Source organism: Bombus terrestris, chromosome 6 (assembly GCF_910591885.1).
Source record: "Bombus terrestris chromosome 6, iyBomTerr1.2, whole genome shotgun sequence".
Lineage (NCBI taxonomy): Eukaryota > Metazoa > Arthropoda > Insecta > Hymenoptera > Apidae > Bombus > Bombus terrestris.
This window is the reverse complement of record NC_063274.1, coordinates 2,064,071-2,088,440: the sequence shown is the minus strand read 5'-3', so window position 1 is coordinate 2,088,440 and position 24,370 is coordinate 2,064,071. Positions and strand designations below refer to the sequence as shown.

At 34.7% G+C, this 24,370-nt stretch overlaps 1 protein-coding gene across 1 annotated transcript; it reads left to right on the top strand.

Moving 5' to 3' along the window:
* Positions 1 to 14,417: 14,417 nt before the first annotated feature.
* Positions 14,418 to 24,069, top strand: LOC100647759 (myrosinase 1). Its single transcript, XM_012319413.3, has 9 exons — positions 14,418 to 14,598; positions 19,366 to 19,428; positions 19,877 to 19,992; positions 20,070 to 20,203; positions 21,312 to 21,988; positions 22,090 to 22,240; positions 22,924 to 23,165; positions 23,469 to 23,627; positions 23,714 to 24,069. Exons 2-8 carry the CDS (start codon positions 19,379 to 19,381, stop codon positions 23,587 to 23,589), a joined length of 1,491 nt encoding a protein of 496 aa, XP_012174803.2. The 5' UTR covers positions 14,418 to 14,598; positions 19,366 to 19,378; the 3' UTR covers positions 23,590 to 23,627; positions 23,714 to 24,069.
* Positions 24,070 to 24,370: the final 301 nt, after the last annotated feature.

Sequence of the window (24,370 nt, the reverse complement as noted above, 5' to 3'; positions counted from 1 at the left end):
GTGTCGTTACAAACGATGAGATCAAACGATTAAATTTAAATAATTCCAATAAATTGATGAATTATATAAAATTATCGATTATCGTAAAAGTATCGTTCGTGAATTACATTGTTCCATACATATGCACGTCTTTATTTCGGTATTCTACTTGAATTACCCTCTAACATCGAAAATAATGCCATTGAAAATGTTTCAAAAAATACATCGTAATACAAGCTACTGCAAATAATATATATATATATATCTCTTATTTGTAAGCAAGCAAGATGTTAACGCAATTATGACAGCTTAAATGAGAAACATCATCCTGTATATTTATGCGGTTTAACGAGACTAATGGGGAAGGACAATACAGTCCGTAAAAACAACACTTTCCATGAAGAGAATACGCGGCCTTGCCCTTCCGTCGCATTTATAGTTAGGATCTTTTTACGTCGAAAATTTATACAGATATAAATTATCTCTGTATCTTTTTAGTTCCCGCAAATGGAAAGGATACTTCGGCTTTATATTTAGATAAGGAAGAGGAGAACAAGGTAGTGCACTTAACGGATAACGTCTACGATCATATATTTTTCACATGGAAATAATTTATTCGTGTATTCGTACGCGGAGAGGCTGGTTGTCCACTTTTCACGCGTTTCGTCGTCGTATATTGCGACTAATTAAATAATACCAGATTCGTATCATTCCTCTTTTACAGTCAAATTGACAGTCAAATTGAGAGAGGTACATCGTCTAATTTTCCACGAGTGGCTGACTTCATAAAATTTACATTACAATATTGAACGGAAAATAACAACAACAATTAGCGCACGAACAATTATCACCCAATGTCGTCTATTATTATTTTATTTATAGCGATTGTTGTTAATTATCATTTTCATCGATCATCTGTAGCGGCACATGAGTCAACGAAAGATTTGTATCGGGAGAGACTCATATCATTGTGCCTTGGAATACCAACGCTGTTTTGGTTTGCTAAGTCTAAAGGTAAACGAACGCCGGACAAAATATTATTGCTGTTATCTGTAATCGTCAACCGGAGTTACATTCGAGCTTTTTGTAATAACATCTGTCGATACAAATAGACGAACGTGCTCTTTAGAACAGTCATTATAGCGAGTCATAGAGTCGAATAGCGAGCGTATAGTTGAACAGTTAGAGAGTTGAATAGTAGCATTGAGCGAGCGACGATTACGACCGGCATACGCTATCTCTGTACTTGTACTTAAAGTGATTTTAATATAATTAATTATTACAATTTTATCACTCGTCTCTTTATTACACAAACTAACACGTTTAATACCTACCTCGCATCTACTCATTATATGTAACATGGTTCCTTAAAATAAAGTCAACGATCCAAATTAAACGAAAGCAGATTGTTTAAGAAAAGTAAACTTGCACGTATGCAAATGATTATGAACTATAATACACATAGTAACTAGTTGACGAATTCTTGTCGTACTTTTACTGACAAACAATTCATTAATTATTCCTTAATTTTGCTGTTCGTACGAGAATGGAATACCTTCCACTTCGTAAGGCATCGCACACAATTCTATGACGATATTTACGCGTCTATATTTCTCGGTCGTTTCAACGCGGCGTAAATAACAAATACGCGTGAAATTTGGCGGACCGAAACGCTCTTGCTGAAAGGAACCATATAACCTTTTTTCCACAGGGAATAGATCGATGAATAGCGCGTTGGGATTTATAGCCCGCGGGGTTGAACGCGTGTACACGATAAATTCGAAAAATTCATCAGCGAATGGTCGAACAAAAGCACGAGGCTTAATGGTACCGTTGGAAAGTGAAAATCAACGATCTGCTAAGAATGGTCGCGAGTCATCCGCTATTTTATCTTATTATCGATGGTGAACAAATCATACGGTTTAATATCGAAGTTAAAAATATAAATTCGACAGATAAAACCGTATGTATCTGCGATCAGTTTTGATTACGAGGAATATTATGGTAAACGCAATTATATCATAGAAACGTCGTTTTGTTAATGTATTAGGTTGTCCAAAAAGTTTCTTTCGTTTTATAAGGTGATAATAGACGAACAACAGTTTCTGTTTTATATTGTTTTATTGAATTAGGTATGATCCATTTCGTTCTATTTCTATTATTATATTCGTGCGCAATTCAATAAACTAATATAAAACGAAAAACATTGTGCGTCTATTATTTCCTTATAAAACCCCGAAAGAAAGTTTTCGGGCAATCTAATATATTTGTTTATTGGGGTATCGTTAGCAGTATCGATGTTGAATTCGTGGTGTCGTTGGATTGCCTTGAATTCGGTGATCGTGAAAGAAAGCTCGTCGACCAAATCGAAAGTTGGCACGTGTGACCAACGAGCTCCAGCCAAGCGAAAGGATAGAAAAACAAGGAAAGAGCGAATGGGTTCGTTTTAATCTGTGGCTAGGAGCACCGGTAACTGCCATCTTATTGGTCTCCCATATTGGCTTTTCCGGTGGCCGCGTCTAAACCCCGGAACTCATGGCGATACCGGCCAATCGATCGTTCTTTGTTCCTACTGGAGAAATCCCGGAGGATTTTCGGTCCAGTAGGGCCTGGCTTGCTTTGTTGCTCGAACTGGCTCGCAATATCGGTGGAAAAATAAAGTATCGACATCTTTCTTGATATAATCTCCTGTGCTTTTGAAAGCAGAAGAGTTTTCCACTTTTATTCCCATCAGTGTATACTTACTTACCTCTGTGAAACTTAAAGCGAATCTAACCTCACCTCGGACTCCCAGCCGGATGAAAGGGATGACGATAGAGGGATATAGGGGAAGCGGATGAAACGCGTTCGCGTATCCATCGAACGCATACGTATGTACGCCAAATCCTTTAGCTTTCTGTATTTTAATACATTTCGATAAAACGCAACAAAATTTACTCGTTCGAATTTAGTTAATTTGCAGCTACGATTTATGCAGGTACGTTGGGCTGAAAGAAAAATGGAAAAATCGTCCGTGTCCGTTCGAACGATGTTATAAACATAAAATATTTTTCCGTTGTTAAACGAGTTTCAACATTGAAATTTTTTCACCAAATGCTTCACCGTGCAATGTTTTTTTTTGACAGTTGATTTCACAAGTAATCCGAGGTAATTGAGCTTTGAAAATACGAAGGGAAATTTTTGGAATTAAAGAAGATGATTCTATGAACAGTTTAGTGCGTTAATGCGAACGTCAGGGATGAAGATTCGATGAGTAATTATCAGATCCACGAATGTTCATGTCGCAATTGAAAATAAAATAGTCGGGATATTCCCTACTGTGGTTTTAGAGATTTCGAAATTTATTAAATACACCGCGTGATACTGGCAGGAATATATCTTTCTCCATTTGAAACGCAAATACTTTCCTCTTTACGGGAATCTATATTTCGATCCTTTACATCTCTAAGCTAACGTAAAACGAGCATCTGGAAATATCCACGCTCCATTTTGAACTTTATTTCGTCCTGCTACAATTTCGTTTCGGAAAACTCGAGTCACGTTTTGAAATCGGGATAATCTGCGTCCAAATCCTGTCCTTATTTCCAACCAGCGACTTCTCCTTAGTGAAATCCACGTCAACCATGAAAGATTTGACCTATCTGCTCAGGATCCTCCATTCACAATTCCACTTTTATAAATTGAAGCGATGAACTGTTCGTTGTACAGATTCGTCTGCTTTTATCTTTCAATTCTTCTTTAACCTGCTGCCTTGTAATTTTTCCTATGTGTAGGTATATGGTATTTCTGGTAATTATATATATATACATATATCCGAATGATATTATCTTTCATATTTTACTTCGCTTTTACCGTAAAAGCTAATTAATAGTTTCTTGCTATTGTTATCACGCTCAATTCTTTATTAGAACAATGACCACTTTTATTATTACTTAGAAATTATACGAGTCTCTCATCTACGAGTATAACACGGATGTATTAATCAGAAGCAAAGTGTTCAATCTTGCAACTTCCGTCTCGAAAGACGATTGACGCGTTCCGATGCTCCTAGAAGACATAGAGGATCGATGTCGTCGTACGGGTTGTCAGAACGATTCGAAAGGTGTGTTCGATCTAGCAATGGAACAATGCTTAAGTGACTGTTATCGCGTTTGAACACAAGTCGCTAGGCGTTCCTGACCTATTTCCTGAAAGGTTCTGCGAATGGCTATAATACATTTCCTATCCGAATACGTACTACAGATAGGCACCATATGGTCTGCCAATTATACAATGAGAAATAAATTTTCTATTATCGATTTCGATTAATTACTTACTAATTACTTATTAATTACTTATTGATCGACGGAAGAAACAATCTCCTGGCTGCGGGTGATTTTTTCACTATTCTCTATTAAATCGAGGACTAAGTTTATCGTCTGTTATTTCTTTTCGTTATCTAGATTCACCATAAGCGTTACGTTAATGAGATATAAAACGAAGAACAAACTTCTAAAGTTTTTAAAGTAAATCAATCTTCGGACATGTAACGATCACGAGAAAGACACCGTGTGATACTACGATAATTAAATGATATTTCAGAGCTTCCTCAATTTCTAACACGAAATTTACATTTATTTAAGAGATCGTCGTATTGAATCAGCGGCGTATTGATCTAGAACCGAATAACAGTAATCAGGAGGGAAACGCCACGCGGTACTGCGATAATTAGCTGAAATTTCAATGCTTCTACTAGCGGCACAGTGGTAGGCATTAGAAACGCTATCGCCATCATCTGGGGATAAGCGGAATATTAAATTTTAGTGGCTCAGAGTTCATATCGAAAGCCACCAGCCGGAAGTCACTTTAGCTGCAGCTTCGTATCGCACGTAGTAGATGATAAAATGATTTTAATTCCGATTTCTCTGCGATACTTTATTTTCGTTAACGGAAAAAGCTTTTCACGTTTTCAACTGACAACGCGTTCTAGACGAATATCAAACGGTTGGAAATATTGATTTCTCCTTGATCCTTTTGACGAGAGAACAACAAACGAAAACCTTTTATTTTGTACAACGGTGCAAACAAACAACGGCTTGACAAAGATTAAGAATAAATATTCTGACGTCCATTCATTAACAGAACGTTCCGTTTTGTTTCATGTAAAAGTTGTTGTGTTTGACAGTCACATGACAGGAATTGTTGGTAAACTCGAGGTCATTTTGTTTGAACTTTTGTTATCGCTCCTTTGATAAAAGAATTATGTAGAGTCTGTAAAATCCATCGACATTGGTATATACATATCGTGAAAGAATTGTTTGCGTTTATCACGTACAGTCATTTGCAAAAGATTACTTAAAATCATCGAACTTTATGCGTCTGATTTGTCAAAATATACAAAACCGCACTTAGTTACAAAATCGTTAATACTTACATATCGGCAGAAAATGATTTTTTTGACAATTTTTCCTAAACTTTGAGAATTACTTTTATGTTACTTATCCTGATTTTTAAGATTTTTAATAAAAGTAGAATAAATGCTGTTATTTGTTTTAACGTTTATTTATGTTTAATGAAGAGAAACATTTAAAAACAGTTGTATATATTATAATATTTCGAATCGAAAGATGTAGATACGTATTGTACGATGCAGATCTTTGATGATTGACTGTACACCTCTGGGCTCGATGATTTACCAAAAAATACATATTTACGAAATATGAGACAAAAAACTTGTACTGGCCTTGCTAAATCTCTAATTGAGTGGACTGCAAAAATCGCGTTTCATCGATAAATAGCGATCATTTGCGTAATTGCAAGTAGTGAAAGAACAATGTGCAAATCAGCATTAATGAATCCGCGATGCAAAATTGATTATACAATTTGCTGATAAAGTACTCGTACTAATATCCGAAGCTTTTGTTTATCACAATTATTTGATCGAACTCGCTGAGTGCATAAACACAATTGTAATTGGTCAACGTGATAATTTAATCGATTTAACGAATTACAGATGCGTCAAATTAAGTACTATATACAAAAAGAATGACTAGTAGCGTTTGTGTTAACCCGTTAAGAATCAACATGGATGTAGTTAATGCAACATTTTGCTTGCAATTTCTTTTTCAATCGAGCGATATTATTTAATTCTATTTTTCTATCTTCACAATGAAAAAGTGTTAGTAAAGGAAAAGTATTTCTTCTTTCGAGGTGAACTTCTCTTTTAATAATCAATGCAATGATATGATAGCACGGATTACAGCGCATTAAAATTAAAAAGGGAGAATAGATTAAACATAATATCGTAAACCAGATATTCATTTATAATGGAATCCTCTGTTCCGATGGATCTTAGTTAGCGATGTCAGAACAGCAGCAGTCTGCTTAAAAGTTATCTTGTAGCGTATTTTTACCATTAGTCTTGAGAAAGATGAGTAATTTCTAAGCTCAAAGAAAATATAGTATTAATAACATTATGCCAAACCATTTTTCTAAATCATATTACATCGTATTTGCGTACCTGCATTATCGAAAGTAAACTTCTGCAAAGTATTTATTACTGTAACACTCTTTTGCCAAAAGAATATGTAAATTACTTTATTCACATTTTTCAATAACGTTACGTTCATACGTAGAAATTTTCCCGAATAGGTGATCACTACTGGATTACCGATCGCTCGGAGAATATTGCTCGTCTCATCGAAATGCATAATTCGTTGGTTATTCCGAACGATGGCTTTCGTCTTTTTACCTGCAGAACCTTCGATTTTTTGAAAAGCCGATGAAATTTCGCCACAAGCAAAAGAAAAAAAAAAGGAAACAAGCAGACTCGAAAGAGGAAAAAAACGAGAAGTAAGCGAGGGGCAAAAAACGCGGAAGTTTTTCCCCGAGGCTGGTGTGTACGCAAAACGGTAACAAAGAAAAAAACGAGAGTTCGATAACAACCGGCTGTGTTTTTATTTTTCTCGGTCCCATCGATCATCAATAATTCATCGTTTGTAATCAAATTCCCATTGAGAGTCGCGGCTTTTTCTCCCGTCAGCGGTCTCGCTTGAAAACCTGTCACTGAAATTCGTCGGACGAAAGGAAACTTGTAAAAAGGCAGAATAGGGGTTGTTGGGTTCGTTGAGTTAGGTGTTGGTGATACGAGACGAGTGTCGTCAAGAATTTCTCAAAACTCTCCCTTGAGGTTAACACACAGAGAGGGGAGGGAGAGGAAAGAGAGAGAGAGAGAGAGAGAGAGAGAAAGAGGAGGTCAGAAAGAAATAGCGAAAGAGGAACCGTTCACGCGAATGTATTCCTTAGAGGTAGCGTAATTCCGTGACCGGATATCCCAACTTCCGGTTGGCTTTTGTGGGCAACGCCATCGACGAATCGACCAAGGTAAAGGTAGAACGCGAAAGATTCGCCCTTTGTACTTGAAGCTTTCCACTTCATCACGGGGATCCGAGTATTCCTGGAGGAAAAAGGGACACGATTCCCAACGACAGACTCACGGAGAACATTTTTTCAGCCGAAGATCTTTTGACGTACTCTGAAAAGCAGTCAAACCGAAGGAAACAATATTAAGTGGACGGACGTGTTCTTTACGCGCTACTAAACAACGACATGGGATCGTAGCGGTTAAACGTCTGTCATAAATTGTAGGTCTTAGTGCGGTAACGTGATTTTTTCCTTCTTCTAGGTTTTCGTTTTTTATTGTAAGGAGAGTGTTATTTCGTGTTTTATTTTAAATAGGAGTAAGCTAATATTTAGGTGCGTGTAAGGAGGTTTAAGTGGATTTCTGATGTAGTGGGGTGATATAATGGCCAGCGTTCGCGTTAAGTTGTGTACCGGGTTAACTACAGCAATTATAGTGTATACCTCGTGTTTTTATCGTTCATCAATATTGAAAATAAAAAATACGATCGAGTCTAACATGATTCGGAGAAGGTAGTCGGATTGAGTGTAATAAACTCGTTGAATCGAATTTCACACCACGCGCAATTTATGTCATTTGATTGCCATCGTAGAGTCACATATTTGAAGTCTGTTAGTTCAATGAATTTCTAATGCAATTCTATGTATATAATGGTAGCTTTTTCTCCTGATTTTGTTACCGGGATCGCGTTTGGCGAAGCTCGAGGAAATTCGATCGATGAATTATGTTGGAAAGTGACATCAATTACGGGTAGGCAATATCCGTCGTTTAATTACGTCAAGCATTATAGTACGTAGGTTGGTATCGCAAAACTTATTAGCACGCTGCGATACTGATCTATGCGTCCTATTTGATATTCACATATTGCATACTATCATTAAACAAGTACATACGTATATTGCTAGGGGAACTGCAAACCTAATAACAGAACATCCCTACGAAACATGTGAATCGATGATACGAATTCCCTTCTTATATAGCGTTCGTCGAAAAAGTGTAAGGGTTGTTGTGCATCACGTAAAGTCACATTTATTCGTATAATATTTCATTATGAATTATAAGATAAGCGTGTGGTTTGATGTAAAATAAGTGGCGTATAATCCTTTGAATCGAATTTTGAAGGAATCATACCGAAGGAAATGATAAGACATGTATCAGGGTATTTTTATTAAATTTTAATTACAAGTTCTATAATTACGAGTTACTTATGTGTATATGTTATAGTATATACGTATATGTATATACGAGTTATAGCCATGTGTATATGTTAATATAGAATAACAATGAGAATTCGTAAGTCTTAATTTTTGTTTTATTTAATATATTAGGTTCATGATTTTAATCGCTCTTCGTGTGCAGAACACGTTCTTAATAAAAAGTAATAAGAGAAAAGAGATTAAAGTTATCTGAAACTACAATCGTATTAGATAAATGGTGGTTATAAACTAATTTTCGTAGAAAATATAATTAAAATCCTAATTATAGATTATATAGGGCAAAATTTCACGGTACTGTGTCAATTTATATTGTATCCATATCGAAAATTGTTTAAATACAGGTTCCTATCGAAAATGTTCTTGTCGCATTCCAAGTTGCGATATACTGAAACGCACTATGATGTAAATTTTCTATGCAATCTGTACGATAACGTACGAAATTATTTATTCAATTTAGGAAAATTGATTTATCGTTCCCTGTTTTGTCACGAATTTTTAACAGTTGGAACATTGGTTTATATTTGTCGTGGCAATTGTAGGTCTCATCGATACTCACGTTTTTCCAGATAAGCTTGTTATTTTGGCGTTTTTGTTACTGTTCCAGAGAACGTTGTATTGCAACTAGCATCGACGTTATTATCCGTTTGTTGACACTCGTGATAAACTGCGGGATCCAAAACTATTGGAATGGATAGGACGCGAATCGAGGCAACGTTATTTCGCGACCAGCGTCTTGGTAACGAGAAATAAAGCGCAATCTGTTATTGTCTAATCTTCTTTGAGTATTCCTTTAATTTTGTTGTACCACTTGATTAATAAGTAGATTGCAGATATTTATGTGTTTATGGATGATTAAGACATGTGTCGTCGATATTTATCTATTCTTGAATATTTTAAAAATATTAATTATCATAATATTAGTTATTTTGTTTTCACACAAATATTCTTAGATTTATTTCTCTATTCTTGGATCTAATATTTTTTGAAGCTGATAGCCACATGTATCTTTGGTCATAGGAAATTCCTTTCTTCATCTAAATTTTATTAAAATATTCTTTTCTAGCTGCCAAAGGTATTTCGTTACAGTTTCATAGCTCGTTGAATTGTAAAATGTTGACACTTTGATGGCACTTTTATATAATAAGTTAAATACTCGGAACGTTATATTTCCATTTGAAATGAATAATAAGATAAACAATCAAATTGTAGCGGACGTATCTTTGAACGTGAACATCGATAAGAATCGTTATCTATTTTAAACAAATCTGTAATCTGTAATTACGATTTGTTACGTTTAGTAATCTGAAGTGTGGAAAGTTTTTCTTTCTCTTCGTACAATTGTAAATATTATCCCGTTAAATATACGTATACATAATTTTCAAGGTTGCTTTCATTATTAACAAATAGAATTTGAAAATCAAGATATTTATGTCGTTTAAAGGAAAAAGAAAACCAACTTATTGTTAGATCTACGTGATTTTAATTAGAATAAGCGTCGAGTATAAAACAGACAGCGTTGCACGTTGAACTAATAAATTAATTTCTATTACAAAAGCTTCATTACTATTTCGTTCTGTAAGATGTATAATTACATCTCTTGGATTCCGGGGCACTGTAAATACGACAGTTTCTAGATCTTTATTTCGAATAATGATTACAAATTTATTAAGTTGAATCAGAAATAAAAACGTCTCCTATTTATATGCTTGCCGTTATAAATTATTCGTCTTTCAAAAAGCGAGACACTTCCAATTTAAATGCATAATGAAATTGAGAAATTTACAAACGACTGAGTTGATTAATTTGATTCCCGAGGATCTCGATTTACACTGACGAAAATCTTCAAGAGAAAGGACAAACTCCATATAACTGTATATAACTATAACTATATATTTCTTTAATTATTTGCTATGACAGATTTTTATATCCTTCTTCAATTTCTTTTCTCAATATATAATTATACCGTATTAAATATTAGATTAGAATTATGTTGTAAAAATATGATATTTTATATTTGTACATTTGAGCAGCCGCTAAGTGTTAAACGTTTATTCGTATAACATTTATTTCAGATTAATATAGTGAGACGATTCTATGGAAATACAAAAATTTATTAATATCGTGTAAAACAGCTTCCTTTGATTACTCTCGTAGAACTTGAAATTACATTCTTTTCAACCATTTTATTAATTTCAATTTCTGGCATAGTAATAAAACACTTTTTCTTGTGTCAACGTTGGTCAAAGTTCCGGCGACACGCTGCATCGTGGTTTGCGCAAACTTCAACGAAGAAGAATTCAAATTTTACCGCGTCTCAAACACCTTGAAGAAGACACCCACTTTAACGATTAATATCACAGCCTCTTCTGCTGTAATTATAGATGCTAAATATCGCAAACGCGATCTGGGCGTAATCACTTTGACGAGTTCAATAAATTGCCCATGTTTATTACTTTAAATGAAAAACACGTTAAAAAGATTTACGATGCAATATTGCAGTTAAAGATGACATTTTTGTACATGACAATTCAATGGCCAGGGACTTCGTAATTTTGCAAACATTGCTAGTTCCACGATCGAATATGGAAGATTCGAATTACTTAGCGTCGATTCACTGAAATTGCAACCCAAACGTTATTTATTCGATTTCACAAAAATGATTTTCCGACAAGAAGCCAATGATTTTTCGGATAAGTTGATTAATCGCGTTCGATTGGCAAAGATAGAAATGCAATTCCTGGTTACACAGGAAACGGAAAGTGCAGAGGTAACAAGCTAAACATTGAAATTTCCGTGAAGACAAAAAGAGCGCAATATCGAACGGAAGTCGTTAAGTTTCAGCGGACATTGCAAGTTTCGCTGGTTAAATTGAATGGACCGAAGGAGGCGTGTGCGCGCTTATGCGCGCGCGTGTATGTGTGCAGTTGGTAGTTCACTAACAAGGTATGATTAAAGCGAGTCCGTTGAGCTAAAAGATATTCCGTTTTTTGCTCATCCTTGCAAAAACATCTTGTTATAATAGCCTATGTATCTTTTGCTAACGATGTCACGGCCAATCGGATTACACGCGAATAAAGGAAAACGCTATCTCTTACGGGCGAATTAAAAATAAGATCGTAACAAAGAGGCATTAAAACACGACCATTTATTTCCTCAGGTGGAACACCGTGAATATTATAGAAATGGTATAACTTCTTTACTGAAGTAACATCTTTCATTAAACAGAAGGATGATTTTGTTAGCTTGCAGGCGATTACTCTTGTTAACTACAATTTCGATCGAGTTGAAACAACTTTTAATCATATATCGTCGATTGCGTCGACATTGTTAGTGAAATTTTACACGTCACCTGTTACAAATTACCAATATCAATCCAGGTGTTCGTAAATTCTATAATTTCATCGAATCGAATCGAATCGAATCAGCAGATATACGCACGTCCCATCCTTCAATCGTTGTGATCCTTAGGCGAAAAAGATCGCAATAGATCCTTTAGCCTCGCAATCCTGTATTGTTATCTCAGCGTTTAACATTCCTGCTCGATACGTTCAATTGTCGTACACGGCGAACACTCGCGGAAACGTAATAACGCCTATTACCGTTTACACGTGCCTCCTTTGTTCAACGTGGCTGGTAAGCAGCAGCCAACGAATGCCGATGCGAGTATATCGCGGACGTGGAGCGGAATCTCGAGGAGGGAATAGTCTCCTGACAAGGGGTTGAGGGGATGGCAGGGCGATGTAGAACGGGTTCGCGACACAATAAACCATTCCACGGAAGGCAAAACACAAGCCCCGGCGCCGCCATAACCGAAGCCCAACGTGCTGCTTCATTATGCGGTGCGACGTGGCAAAGTGCCAAGGCCTTTGATAAAGGGGGTAGCTACGTCCTACCAGATTCTCACCCCGTTCCACCGCCTCCGCCTTTCCGCCCTTTCGTCGTAACACAGGGCTTCTGTCCACCCTCTGACGCACATCCTTGACTCGTACACAAGCAGCTACTACTTACTGGCTCGAGTTCTGGACAAAGAATGGAAAGCTGCCGAGGGCGAGACAGCTTCCGATGCATGCTTTCTCGTCTCTTTTCCGCCGTTAGCTTTTTCCGGTCACGATGAACCTCGACCCCTGCCGTTCCTTTGGTTTCTTAGAGGGTTGGTTTTTAAGCGGATTTCGATTTCAATCAACGAGAATACGAGGTTTGGGTAAATTAGCGTTCTTTGAGAGAAAAAGGAGGAAGATGACGCGTTTGTTGGAGATGAAAGATGTAATTTGGGTGTTGTAAAGAGATTCTTTAGATCGACCTTAGAAATGATTGTCGCGTATGAGAGGCTGAGTATCCTTAGTCGTGGAAGATTTTTCGGACAATTATCTGACTAATTTGATAACACAGAAATTTGATGACTAAAGCAGCAATGCTTTGGGAGAAAGCCGATCGTCGTAAAGTAAAATCGTGTAAAGTATAAAAATCAGACGTATAACAATAGATAAATAACTAAATGGTTGGAGGAAGTAGCTTGTGCAAGCTAAAAATGGCCATTTGGAGAATTTTTGTGCTGTAACGTAGCATGCGACTAAAAGGTATTAAAAGATTACTCGTCCTTTTAATGTAACTGCTACATAAAATTATTTTTATTATGGTCAGGATTTATGATACTATTATGTAAGTACATTTTATTGTAATTGCAATGAAAAATTACTGAAGTAGAGTTTAATACAATATTTGTATGGCAGATTAAACTAGTGACTAATTAAACGTTTCTTGTTTAATACTAGACGTGTATTTTATAAAGTTCTTAAAATGTTGTTCTTAAAATGAATTATCGTAAATAAAAGATAGAACGGTATAATCTTATAAATGTAGTTATCACGAAACTCATGTTGAACGGAGTCATCATTTCGGACATACATGTTTTTTTTTTCAGATTAATAGATTTCGTCAGATTAGATATAAACTTTTATTCTGTTTACTGATAAATTGAAACTATAAAAATTCCCAATTTTCGTATCTCCGGGAATTCTCCACGGAATATTCGTGGTATATATATTGAGGAACTCGATAATACAGAAAATCAGATGCCGATCGAACGTCAGCTTTTACACGTACGGATAGCCACTAAATGTTATGATCGATACAAATAAAATTCCTGTTCATTACAAGGTATGTATAATACCGCACGATCTTGTCGGGCATTGCATGTTAAATTATTCATTGGAAATCACTCACGCACTTGTATATCTACATACATTTTACAACCCTGTCGAGAATATTAATAGTATTTTGTACACTATATAACACTGATTTCTACTGATAAAATTTACAGCCTCTTCAATCTCATCTTCTTCGTTCGAGATTTACTTTCGAAATTTGTTAGAAATATGTTAAATAATTTAATATATTTATTTAAGTTTTTTCATAGAATTCTCATCTTTCAAATTCTTATTTCAACATATATTTTTAGATAGAATCATATACTTGCATTATTTCTAATTCATTTCAATTATCACAATGTATATGCAATATATTACAGTATGAAATATATATTTACTGCGTGACGTATAGTAGCATACTGTATCGGTATTTTTAACTATTTTTAACTGTTTTTGCAAAACATATCGTCGGAAAGGAGGTGATATGTATGTATATTAGAAATTACTGAGTCATAGTTTCCTTTACCAGGGAGGAACTATTGAAAATTTAACAGAATATAATCTTTGTCAGGCAATTTCCACTAAAGAATTGTTCTGTCAGCGTGCGCCAGTGAGAGAGACACGTATATTCATACATATGTAGATATCCATATAAGTAGAGCCTCAAGGAGAGATTGTTTAGTTTTAGTTTCTCGGTAATACCGTCCAGTCTCGAGTGTCTACTTGTACTAAAAAATGTACGTTATTGTGAACTGTTTCATAAGAAATTGCGGTTTCGTGATTTTACGTTAGAAGCGATTATTTGTTAATCACCATCGATTATCAAATTTTGTGAAAATCTTTGAAACACCAAAAGGTATTACGAATGAAAAATATTTCTTACTTTAATATGTAAATAATCAAAGAACGAAAAGCTAGTAAATGTAAATCGATTTCTGAATTTGATGTGCAGTTGTATAAGCCAAGTTTATAATAAATAATACTAATCGGTCACCTGAAAGATAGTATCTCGGTAGAAGATTCAACCACCTACGAAATATTATAGGAATCGCTATACTTTAGATATTTTAGGCATTCTTTCGTATTATGTGAATTCTGTGTAATTTTGCACTTTTAAATGTCTCATAAATGAATAATAATCCACAGTTGATGGATGTGCTTTCAAGACACAAAGCGAAGCAGGCAGCGTGTTAGTCGACATTGAATATGTCGATAAGATGCAAGCAATCTCTCTTGATTTTTTATATCATGGCTATAAATCGCAAAATACCTAACTACGACTCATGTTTTCTCGTTAGAATACATATTAGTATATCTGCAATTCTTTTTCTTTAGACGTGCTTTTACTATATGTGTATCTAGGTTTTAGCAATAGATTTTAAACAAAAATACATCTTAAGATTTTTGGACTCTGAAAAGTGATTCACGAGGAGAGAAAAATGAATTTATTTTCGAAAAATATTCAATAGGAAGATTTATAGGAAGGAAAATAGACGGTTGCATCTAGTAAAATGAAATCTACGAAAAAGGGGGAATTGTGTTCTTGTAATATATTATTTCGAAACACATAATCGTGATTATGTTATAATTGCGTAAGGAATCGATTCAGCTTTTTATACGATAACGTTTACGAATATTTTTATTATTAGGGAAGAAAGGGTAGACAGAAAATGCAGAAGCACCCTTTTGAAATACGCTTTAACAGCGGAATTTTCTTTTAAAAACTCGAATAACTTGGAAAAACTTTATATTTCACTAACTTTAGATAAACTTACTGGTGCATTAATAATTTTTCTTCCTAAAAATGTTACGGTCTACGAATTCTACTGAAAGTCTCGTGGCATGGAAGCGGTGATACTCTTTAAAAGTTACTTCAAATATTCAGCGTCGTAATATACAACGAATGTATCTGCTGTGGTTGCAACGTGGTATTGTGACATCTATTTTACTTTTAATCATTCAACGACAGTTCTATTTCGTTTCAACTCTGTCCCATTTCGTTTTCCACATTTATTTGATTTATCCTTCTCGTTTATTCGATTTATCATTTTCGTCATTCTATCAATCGTGCTCGCGTGATTTGTTCGATATAAATTTTCGATTGAACAGTATGTATAGAGGATACGTAAACATAAATTCAACGACGACATAGAATACAGTTTTGCTGTCCTATACGAACGTATTGGCCTACGATAAGTGCAATTTCGAGTACAATCAATGCGTACGGTGATCGAGAAATAAAGCCAGGATTAATGTTATCTTCAAGTTCGATCATTTGTCCAAGCAACGCGATAATACGTACAGCACTTACAACATCGTACCTCGTTATCGCAATACACATAAAATTACCTAATTTTTACTTCATGTTGGTCAGTGTATCAATTAATAAATGATAACGGATGAGTGGAACAGGGTAAAACTTGTAGTTACTTGTTAGGATATTTTGTACGAAGGTTATCTAAACCTTATAGAAAGGTTTAATCAGTTAGACAAAAATGTTATATTCAAATTTATTGTCAGAGATTAATTTCTTGATTGTTCGATTAATTATTTCTATCATGGAGTTAAAGTACCTGATTCGCTAATAAATTTCTACGCGTTAGATTTATTTAATCAGCAACGAATATATCATTTTGTTTATTATCCTCAGCCAATGAATTAAATATCTTATTTGCCGCGTCACTTCGAAATTTTTATTATTTTAATAACAAAAATTTCGATAATATACGCGTGGTTTTACGTTCTTTAAATTATTCAGCGGTTATTCATAAAAAACAATTTTCCAAATATAATATCGACATAATTTACATTCGGATATCAGTAATACAATAAAATTCCAATAATTTCAAATAATCAATAATTCCTGCTGCGTTGTGAAAGTAATCCGCGATCTAATATGTATATCAACAAACAATTCTTTTACTAGTAACTTATAATATTCAACTTTTCTCTGCGTCATTTTCCTAGTAAATCTACCACAAAAGTCATATACGAAGATTTTACCGCTTCTTCGCAATTTAACGTTGTATCGGTAAGAAGCACTTTTAATCAACGCTCGATGCGTTCAACGCTCTAATTATTCGTACTCTGTTACCATCGAGCCTCTTTAAAACTTTTCCACGGTCAATTTCTTGCCACAATCGAGTTGCGAAAGAAAAGGGTATCGTAGAATTCTATCTGAAAGTTTCACGAGTTCAAAGAATCGTGTACACGTACATAGCCAATCGGCAGCACTTTATCTATCGAACATTTCTCTGTGTTGACCCGAAACGCGACGAAAACGTTTTTATCGCATTATCCGCAAGAAAGAGGTGAATTAGCTGAGACAATTAACAAAATGAGAAAGCTCTGGCTGCCGCGGCAACATTTCTTAATCATATTTCAATTAAGAAGGTCGGAGGTGTACGTCAGCGCAGAAAATTCCATCGCGTTTCCTCTAGCGGCATCGAGACGCCGCCGGTAACATCAGACGAAAATCCTCCCGTTGTGGAGGAGAAGATTTTAACAAAACGTCAGTTACTCTAATAAATGTAACAGGTTTTCATCGAATTACGGTGAGATTTATTTTATCAATAAAATTCAACTGTTTCGCGATGTGCTAAGAAAGAAATTTGAAAAAGGGCCATCTATTATATTAAATTGTGTAATAAGTTCGATCGCCATCTGATATTATTGGGTTGGCAACTAAGTGATTGCGGACTTTGCCATTAGGTGGTATTGACAAAATCCGCAACCTTTTAGTTGCCGACTCAATACATTGTAGCGAGTATCTTACGAGTATAAGACTACGTCTCATAGCTATAAAACGATCCAAACCTACGAATTCGTATATTTTATGGTAATATGATTATCATGTTTGATACAGTATTGAACAATTATTTATGTAATAAAGTTTCTTCCACGAAAGAAAATTTAAGAACGCTCCTATAGTTCTGCATACTATGCGAATTTCGTGCATTTTTCTATCATTCAGTTCCCCATACCATTCTTAAGTATAATATATAGAATATCCGAAGTACCTATAATAGCTGTGCTGTAGTGAACCTTATGTTCACTAGGTGGGATACATTTCTACTTACGTTGTATTTCTCTAGTTATATTCGCGAAAATGTAAATGCACGTGAACTATTAATAAAACTATTAATAATTTGCGAATAACGAGAAGGGGAAGGGGCAGGATCAAGCAATTGAAAGAATTAAATATATACCGATCACTAATCATATGTATTCCAATACAAAAATTAAGATACTGTTGGAAAAATGGTACCGATCAGTTTAATTTCCAAATATCTCATTCGTAAAGTTATTCCTTTTATATGTTCCTTGTCATTTTATCACAGCCTGACACAAAAATATAACATGTCACAAAAGCTTGTCGAGCACTCGAAACTTGTAAAGATAATCGACGACACTCATCTATTTAACTAGAGAAAAAATTACCCGCCCTCGACGTTGATTGCGTATATCTCGATCACGTGCAGACCGTATTCACGTGCTGCAACCTTCGAATGACTGTCGTTCGTATGACGGAATTACGGCGGACCCGATTTCTTCCAGCGATACGCGTCTGTCGCTCGTATAATGTTGCCTATCCTCTGCCGAAGAGAATACCCTGTGATCCACTTTCTTTGCAAACTGCCGTAAAGCTGCGTCTCCTGTGCACGGCACGGCGAACCTACAACGTATTTCGTATCGGGATATCGAGAAACAGAATGGAGAACGGAGAAAGGGAGGCGGTAGGTGGTATCTTCGCGGCAACAAAGTTTTCGTACCTCCACGCGTATTTTTCTATCCAGCTTATATAACCTTATAGCCGAATGTTTCGCGGAGATTACCTGTCAGGATACGTATTACCCGCTGGAATGATTTTTCTCGAGGTATTTCGAACGGAGAAACGACGCGTTTCGGCGAATGCCTCTTAAATGCATCCGTTTGTCTTGTTTCTATCTGTCATGTCTCTCACTTACGTAACACCTTCACGTCCGGTGGCTATCAACGTATGTATAAACAAACGCAGGCCAAATGTTAGTGTCTTGTGACACCACGTTAGTGTCACACGCAAATTGATCTTTTACGTCAAGTTTACGAACTTGAAAATTTTTGCCAAAGAAACGCCAGTTACTGGTTAAAGTTACTGGTAAATTTATGTTGATAACAAGATGTTAAATATTAGTATGAGTACTATACTTTGCATGCATAAAAATTCATAGTCTGTTTCAATATTCGTAGTTTAATATAAGTTGTCCAAATATATATATATAGTTTGTTTATTTTTTAAACAAAGAGCAAATATGTTTATGTAGAAGTGTATCGGAGAAAATATATATGTATGTGTCTGGAAGTGTTTTATAGTATTACAAATGTTATTATTAAAAAGATATAAAATGTTTCAAAGGATGATAAAATAAAGTAAATTGATAAGAAATTGTTTAAAAAATAATATGAAGATCATTTAGATATCGAAATTATGTGAAGATATTGATAAGATTAAACTCAAATCAATTGGTTGAATATATCAGCTTGAATGCAGAGTGTGTGTATTATCAATAAGAGTCGATAACATTTGCAAGCAACGTGTTATATATATATAAACGAGCTGTAAGAATTGTGAATGCATTTATAGTTTTCAAGCAAACATGTCGGCCACGCTCTCGCTGGGATCCACCATTCTTCTTCTACTTGCAATGTGAGTACTTAATCTTCTATTCTTCTTTAAGAAAATTTGTCCAATATTTATGTTAAATTCATGTTAAGCAGAAACAAAGTTTTTAAGTGAAAATATATCAAATTTTTCTCAGTTCCAATTTTTATTTTTTAATCTTTCTTACGAATGGCTACTCTCAAATTTTCCATTAATCAATGTTTCGATGATCAATCGTTCTATTAATCGATATTTTCATAATCTGTACTTTTAAACAAACGATTTTATTTACATTTTTCTCTGCTTTACACTTGGCTATGTTTCAAAGAATTGACATTCAACACTTTTACGTTACTGAAGATTCAGTAAATAAATAAATTTTCCATTTACAATCGTGACGATCGACTCTTCAACGATCGATTCGATACAGTTTTTCAAACGGAGATTGCTCGTTCAATCATCGATCATTTTTTAAATGTTCCTTCTGTTTTAGCTCTGCATGCGCAGAAGACGCAGAAGATAAGGACGAATATTTGAAATTCCCGCCCAATTTCCTCTTTGGAGCTGCGACAGCCGCATATCAAGTAGAAGGTGCCTGGAATGTGAGCGGTAGGTTGATCAAATTTTAATCGACTTCCAAATCTGTGAATTTTTCAAATAATTTTCCTTTCACGCTGAAAACGTAGATAAAGGAGAAAGTACTTGGGATCGATACGTTCATGATGGTACAGGCCGCGTTTACAACAACGACACGGGAGATGTTGCTACAAACTCTTATTATCAATACAAGGAGGATATTGCTATTCTGAAGAAGCTTGGGGTAAATATATCGTAATACGCTGCTAATAGCAGTGGTATTTTTATTTTTGCTCTTCATTTTTGTACAAATGCGTTGTTTACTATAGTCTCTAAGATGCTTATTCTACTTGCAGTCCTGTAGCTTTGAGTTAAACTGTTTCCTTTGATCCTTTGTATCTTTATTTGCATGTTCTATTAGTTAATAATGTGTATCATTTTATAAAACTATTGGTGATATAATTGGTTAAATTTATTTCTTAACTTAATTGTGCAGATATATATCATAACATGTCATGAATAATGGATTTATTCAGTAAATTCAGTAGAATCAATATAATAAGTGCTGTATATGTATATAATAATAACATTTTTTACTATTTATTTATTTATAGGCATTTTGTATTCTGATCAGATTGAAAGCGTAAGTAGATAAGTAGGTAATTTTATAACAATGTGCAACAAAATGGTAACTCTTGATAGCAATCAATTATACCGGATACGTGTTGTAATTGTTGAATATTATAGGAAAAGAATGAAACCTCCTCCTTTGAAATTATACGCGAATTTGCTGTACGTAATTCACTCAACTTACACGGAATTACATATGTCGAAACATCACTTCTAAGCAACGGAGTTGCTCGGTACGTGCCAGTTGTTGCTCGATTTAAAAAGCTTCACTGTCGAGTGACACGTTTCAGTTTCCAGTATAATTTAACACAATTCAATACGACTCGAACTTCTCTACATTTAGCACAATAGAAGTATCGTAATAAATTGAATAATCTAAATTAATGACATTGATTCTATCAAACTTCTATCGTAGCCTCTCATGTAGTGTCCAATTTATTTCAAGACTGCTTTGATTCGCGTCAAAATTCAGATCAAAAGAACTCTTATAAATCTTCACGTAACTACGTATCCCTTTTACACAAATAAATCTCCTAACTTAGACTTTACTATTTTAACAACCCAATTAGGTCCATGGAAAACCAGAACCCATGTATTCGTGACTGCTAGACTCATGAAATTCGGGATCGAAATACCAGTCACCACTGCTATTTGATCATCAAAACTGCCGATATATGTAGATAGTAACAAAACCAGCTAATTTTCTTCTTACATTTCAACAGTTCAATTCGTATCGTTTCTCCGTGAGCTGGACACGAATCCTGCCGACGGGTTTCTCGAACAACATCAGCAAGGATGGCGTCCAGTACTATCATAATGTGATCAACGAGCTCATAGCAAACAACATCGAACCAATATTGACCATTTACCATTGGGATCATCCGCAAGTTTTTGAAGACATGGGAGGCTGGACGAACAGTGAAATAGTCGACTGGTTCGGCGATTTCGCGAGAGTCGTATTCCGCGAATATGGATCGAAAGTGAAGAAATTCATCCCGATAAACGAGCCCATCGCTGTTTGTAAAAATGGTTACAGTCTTGGTATACACGCTCCTGGTAAAACTCTACATGGATTCGGCGAATACTTGTGCATGCATAACGTGTTGAAATCGCACGCCAGAGCCTATAGGATCTACGAGAGTGAATTTAAGGAGAAATATAAGGGCCAAGTTGGTGTTTTGATCAATTTAAGCGCCTATATGCCGAAAAATCCTGAGTCTGCCGATGCTGCGGAAACGTCTTTTCAATTCAACGTTGGTTGGAGCATGCACCCGATATACTCCAAGGAGGGCGATTATCCACTTGTGATGAAAGAATTGGTGGCCAACAAGAGCGCGGAGCAAGGTTACGAGAGATCTCGTCTACCCACGTTTGATGCAAAGTGGATCAAATATATAAAGTATTGAATTGTTTTATTCTTTTTGAAGCGAAATTGGAGTGTACGGCAAAACAAACATCTATTATCAGTAATTATATCTAATATTATTTTTATTGCTACAGTGGAGCCTCAGACTTTATGGCTGTAAATCATTACACCTCCAGGCTAGTTACAGCTGGTACTATGGGACGTATACCATCCCAAGAAAATGACCAAGGAGTGAAAGAGACTGTCGATGATTCCTGGAAATCATCAGCTACTGACTGGTTGAAGGTATTCTTTTTACATTTGAGTCTTGAGTTTGGAACTTGAGTAGTTAAAGAAAACGATCTTAATTTCTTTTGATAGAGAAAATAATAAAGAAGAAAAATAAATAAATAAAAGGAGTTTGAATGAATTATTAAAGAAAAGATTCTTAATATTCGAACTTTATAATTGCGATTTTCTATCGTATTGTATATTATACGAGAAAGCAATAAAGATTGGTCGAGAGTTACGAGAGAAAATTTAATTAGATACGATTTAAACTTTTTAAATTCTACTGGAAAATTTTACTTGAAATTTTTCTTCGTCCTGTATCTTTCGTTCTATAGGAAAATGGAATATTTTAGAAATAATATTTTAACAGTATGTTTTAATAACACTTTTTCTTTATACGAGATAATAGTTATATTCTTAGCAGAAAAATTACCAATAATTATATTAATATAAATATGCGTAATACACATAAATTATTATGATTATAATGGTATGATGGAAATAGATAAATATATGTAATTATATTTCTGTCGTAATAGGAGACGACATGTAATTTAGTAATTGTAAACATTTCTTTGTGCAAATTAAGATAAATTTAATAAACAAACATACGTGCTTATTCATATGTTACTTATATGTCACGGAAATAATTAATTCATAGAACGCGTGTTACAGTAATCGTTTGTTACATGTTTCAGGTTGTACCTGAAGGTTTCCGATTTATTCTCCGTCAGTTGGCGAAAAACTACGGCAACCCGCCGATTTATATCACTGAAAACGGTGTTTCCGACCACGGAACACTCAACGACGACGACAGAATCTACTACTATCGCGAATACTTAAGACAGATGCTTCTGGCCATTCACGTTGATGGTGTGAACGTAAAAGGATATATTTTATGGTCGCTTCTGGATAATTTCGAATGGGACAGGGGATACAGGTAAGCGATCACGAAATTAACATGAGAGTACAGTGATTTTTTTACATCATAAAATAGTCTAGAACCGTAGATATAAAATTAACATCGTCAATTTATTCATTTTTTTTTAAATTAATTAATTATCAAAACACAGTAAATACAGATTTAAATAAAAGATACAGATCTACATATTAATATTTACAAATACAGAAGCCAAGTATCCTGAGCGATTTGCACTTTATATGTTGCAAAATATCTTTTTTGAAAACTTATAGGATATTCATGCCAATGGAAACGACTAATAGTACGTATTATAATTTCTAGCGAACATTTTGGTATCGTCTCTGTCGACTTCAAAGATCCACAGAGACCACGAATGTTGAAGAAGTCTGCTTCCTGGTGGCAAAATGTTATAACCGCTGGAAAAATTGATAGGAGCTGTTAAAATCTTTGCTCACCTTAAATCATATACGATTTATATCCGTAAGTATTCTGTACAAGATTCCGATCATTTTAATAAATTAATTTGTACAAAATAATTTATGAGTTTTTATATGATGTTTCCACAGATTTATTCTCAGAGAAGTCTTCTTTTTGGTCAATATTTTTTATTCATTTTACATTAAAATTTTACGAAACAATTTTATATCTTTCACTTCATTCGCGTTTATTTTCTTCGGCTGGAAGTTTTAATAATTTAAAAGCCAGCGCGGATAAAAATTCATCACGGCAAATAAGTTTAAAATTTTAAAAATGTATAACATTAAAGAAATATGGATAAAAAGATGGGTAGAAGAGTAGAAAAAATTATCGTTTGTATGTAACAACGTGATATGTATATAAAAAAATAATATTAAAATATGTAAAATTTTACCTTGATCTATAAGCGTTATGTTCATTAATATTAAATTAATCTGTTATCTTATGTTCGTAGTTTTATTTCGAAATTGTCTTATTTGTGTGAAAACACACGACGATACGATTTCTTCCTTTTTTGTGCCATTAAATAACACTCTCGGCTTCGCGAGGAAGAACTTCATTTAACGGACATCTATCCATGTTGCGTTTATATTATATTCACATTGGAAGATCGAATCGGCCAAGGACGAGATAAAGCGTTGGCTACGAAGGCCTAGAGATAAGAGGTAAAAATTCGACTTGTAAATGCTCGAGTGCCTATCTCGTTTACACACATTTCTATACAATCAGTAGCTAACGGAAACGAA

Coding starts and splice junctions, on each gene's coding strand:
- LOC100647759 (XM_012319413.3), top strand. CDS start 19,379: ATGTCGGCCACGCTCTCGCTGGGATCCACCATTCTTCTTCTACTTGCA. Junction 19,993..20,069: donor AGGTGCCTGGAATGTGAGCG/GTAGGTTGATCA, acceptor CTGAAAACGTAG/ATAAAGGAGAAAGTACTTGG. Junction 23,166..23,468: donor GAATGGGACAGGGGATACAG/GTAAGCGATCAC, acceptor TATAATTTCTAG/CGAACATTTTGGTATCGTCT.